The sequence below is a fragment of the Calypte anna genome, chromosome 17 (assembly GCF_003957555.1).
Source record: "Calypte anna isolate BGI_N300 chromosome 17, bCalAnn1_v1.p, whole genome shotgun sequence".
Classification (NCBI taxonomy): domain Eukaryota; kingdom Metazoa; phylum Chordata; class Aves; order Apodiformes; family Trochilidae; genus Calypte; species Calypte anna.
The window spans coordinates 8,867,071-8,869,765 of record NC_044262.1 but is presented as its reverse complement, the minus strand read 5'-3'; the positions used below and the strand labels follow the sequence as shown (position 1 = coordinate 8,869,765).

The window sequence follows — 2,695 nt, the reverse complement described above, 5'->3', positions numbered from 1 at the left end:
TTAATGCTTCCAGGTACGTAGCTTTAATCAGACAAGTATGTTCTGGGAGGGAAAAAAGAGCAAAATGCAAATAGTCTTGCTCTGGATGGAGCAGTGGCTGCCATGCCACGTCTGGCTGACTGGAGCTGGACCTAACCATGAAAACTGGTTCTGTGTGACCCTCACCATCCCCCTGGCTTAGGTGGCTGTTTAATTTACCACCAAGGAAGCCAGAAGCCCTCCCTGCCCCAGCTCTGCCTGCCACACTCTTCTTGGGCTGGCAAGGAGTTTGCTAAGATGCTGACCCCCCCCGATGGCTGCAGCACCCGTCCCTGCAAGGCCCTGCAAGTCCTTCCCCTGCCCTAGGCTCTATGGCAGCACCACGACTACAAACAGGAGCAGCAAAGGACTTGGGGACACCCACCCACAGCACCCATCTACAGCTGTGTCCCTCCATCCCTCCTCAAACAGGACCCAAAGCTCCTAAATCACTAATGCAATTTTTTTTTTTTTTTGCAAAGGCCTTTCCTGCCTCTCTTCCCCCTGAGCCTCCTCAGAGGCTTTTGCCCGAGGAATGAGGGCAGGATTTGGCCTGGTACTTGCCCCATGGCCAAGCAAAGGCATTCAGCCCTCTTTATAAATTACCTTCCCTCCTACAGTGCTGCGAGGCAGCAACATAAAATGTGATACTGCTTTATCCATTCAGCACTTACCCTGCTTGAGCAGGACGTTAAGCACCTGAAAATATGCCACAGATTTATTTTCTTTGGAAGCGGGTTAAATCCCTGACAGATACAGTTGCTTTTCCTCAGGTGCTGAAGTAATTTGGGGCTGGAGTGGCTGTGATGGGTTTTGTTGTTTTTTGGTTTTTTTTTAACCTGGTAGAGTGAGCTGTAGGGCAGCTTTCTTAGAGTGCTTGTGGAGTAGGTGATCAGGGTACAATTTCTTATTTTAATTTATGCTGCTTCTCCTGTTCCCAGCCTGACTCTTGCTGCAGCAAAGAGATGCTGGAGCTCCAGCTACAGGGTGATGCTGGTGTTGGTGCCCCTGCCTGCAGAGCTGCTAGCAGATGGGTGAGGCAGGAACACCTCTCCCCAGCACCCTTTTTGTGAGAATGATCTTGATTTTATAATGCTGAGGGAAAGTTCTCAGGGCAGGGATGCTCAAAGCAAGACCCATGCTGGTGCTTCAGGGCTCAGGGTGAGCCCAGCATGGCCAGAAGCAGGGGCTTTCCACCACTTCCAGTTCTGGGTCAGCACCCTGATTCCTCTTCAGGGTGCTGATGGTACCCCAAAACACAACTGTGGGGCTGAGCTCAGCCATCTCAGTGACATCCAGCACCCTTGGTCCCAGCTGGGGTGTTTACTGTGCTGGGAATGAACACCTTGCCCAAGGCTGCCATCCCAGTGTGTCCCAACACCATGGCTTGGCCATGGTGAAGGTGAGGAACTGAGGGTCACCTACAGCAGGCAGACACATCCCAGAGCCCAGCTCACTGCTCGGGGAGGGATAGGGACTGTCCCTGCAGTCACTAAAGGCTCACTGAGCAGCTCCAATTACGCCAAATTAAAATACCCCATGGTTTTCATGGGGAAAATGGATTATAGGCTGAGAGAAGAAACACAGCCCAGAAATCCTCATGGCAAAGCTCCTTCTCCCATCACTGGTGTTCTCCATCACCAGGCAGGAGCCAGGAGGGTGCCTTGGGTGCCATAGGCATGGGGCAGAAGGTTTTATTTCCCCTGGTGTCCCCCCCCACCTCCTTCATGCAGAGGTCTGGTGTGACCCCGGAGCTGCTGCTCACTGCATGAAGGCACCTGCACGGTGGCATCTGGGGAGAGGACAGGGACACCCTGGTGGCTTTTACAGGTGCCTGATCCTAGCCATCCCCTCCCACAGAGCTCACCCTGGTTTCCAGGTGCTTGCAAAAGGGGGGATTAGCCGAGGGTTTGGGTTCCTGCAGCTCAGGCCCCCCCCCTGTGCTGGCTCTTGCAGGCTGTTAATGGAGAGGAGGGCGGATGACAGCCGGGACCGTGGTCATCACAGGTGGAATATTAGCGACTGTCATTTTGCTCTGTATCATCGCTGTCCTCTGCTACTGTAGGCTCCAGGTAAGGTTGGGGGGGAGAGGGGGTAGAACATGGCCCCAAAAGGGTGCTGCCGTGGGGAGGGGAGCCCGCTGCCCCCTTCCTGCTGGTCCCCAGGGCTGGAGGTGAGGAGGGGTGACAGGAGGGGGGGGTTTCGGGCTCCGGCTGAGCCCTTGGGGTCCGTCCCGTTTCAGTATTACTGCTGCAAGAAGGATGAGTCCGAGGAGGACGAGGAGGAGCCCGACTTCGCCGTGCACTCCCGCATCCCGCCGCTCCACTGCAACCGCAACGTGGTGCTGACCAACGGGCCCTCCCTCTACTCCTCCTCCTCCTCCCCCTTCGGCAAAAAACCCGCACCCGGCCGGCCCAGCTGCCCCAGCTGCACCCCCTACGAGCCCCCCACCTTCTTCCTGCAGGAGCCCCCCGAGGACCTGCACAACGGGGGGGACCGGGTGAGCTACAAGGCGCTGAGCCAGGATCTGGAGGATCTGGACCTCCCGGTGAGCGTGGGCAACCTCAACCCCATGAACCCCATGAACCCCATGAACCCCATGGCCCTCAACCCCAACCGCCTCTCGGCCATGCGGGAAGCCTTCTCCCGCAGCCGCAGCATCAGCACCGACGTCTGA

At 56.5% G+C, this 2,695-nt stretch overlaps 1 protein-coding gene across 1 annotated transcript; it reads left to right on the top strand.

Moving 5' to 3' along the window:
• The first annotated feature begins 1,997 nt into the window (after positions 1 to 1,997).
• Positions 1,998 to 2,695, top strand: FAM163B (family with sequence similarity 163 member B). Its single transcript, XM_008497266.2, has 2 exons — positions 1,998 to 2,090; positions 2,261 to 2,695. Exons 1-2 carry the CDS (start codon positions 1,998 to 2,000, stop codon positions 2,693 to 2,695), a joined length of 528 nt encoding a protein of 175 aa, XP_008495488.2.

Bases quoted from the DNA above. Each gene is read 5' to 3' on its own strand.
- FAM163B (XM_008497266.2), top strand. From the start codon at position 1,998: ATGACAGCCGGGACCGTGGTCATCACAGGTGGAATATTAGCGACTGTC. The intron at 2,091-2,260 runs GTAAGGTTGGGG...GTCCCGTTTCAG, and splicing joins TCTGCTACTGTAGGCTCCAG to TATTACTGCTGCAAGAAGGA.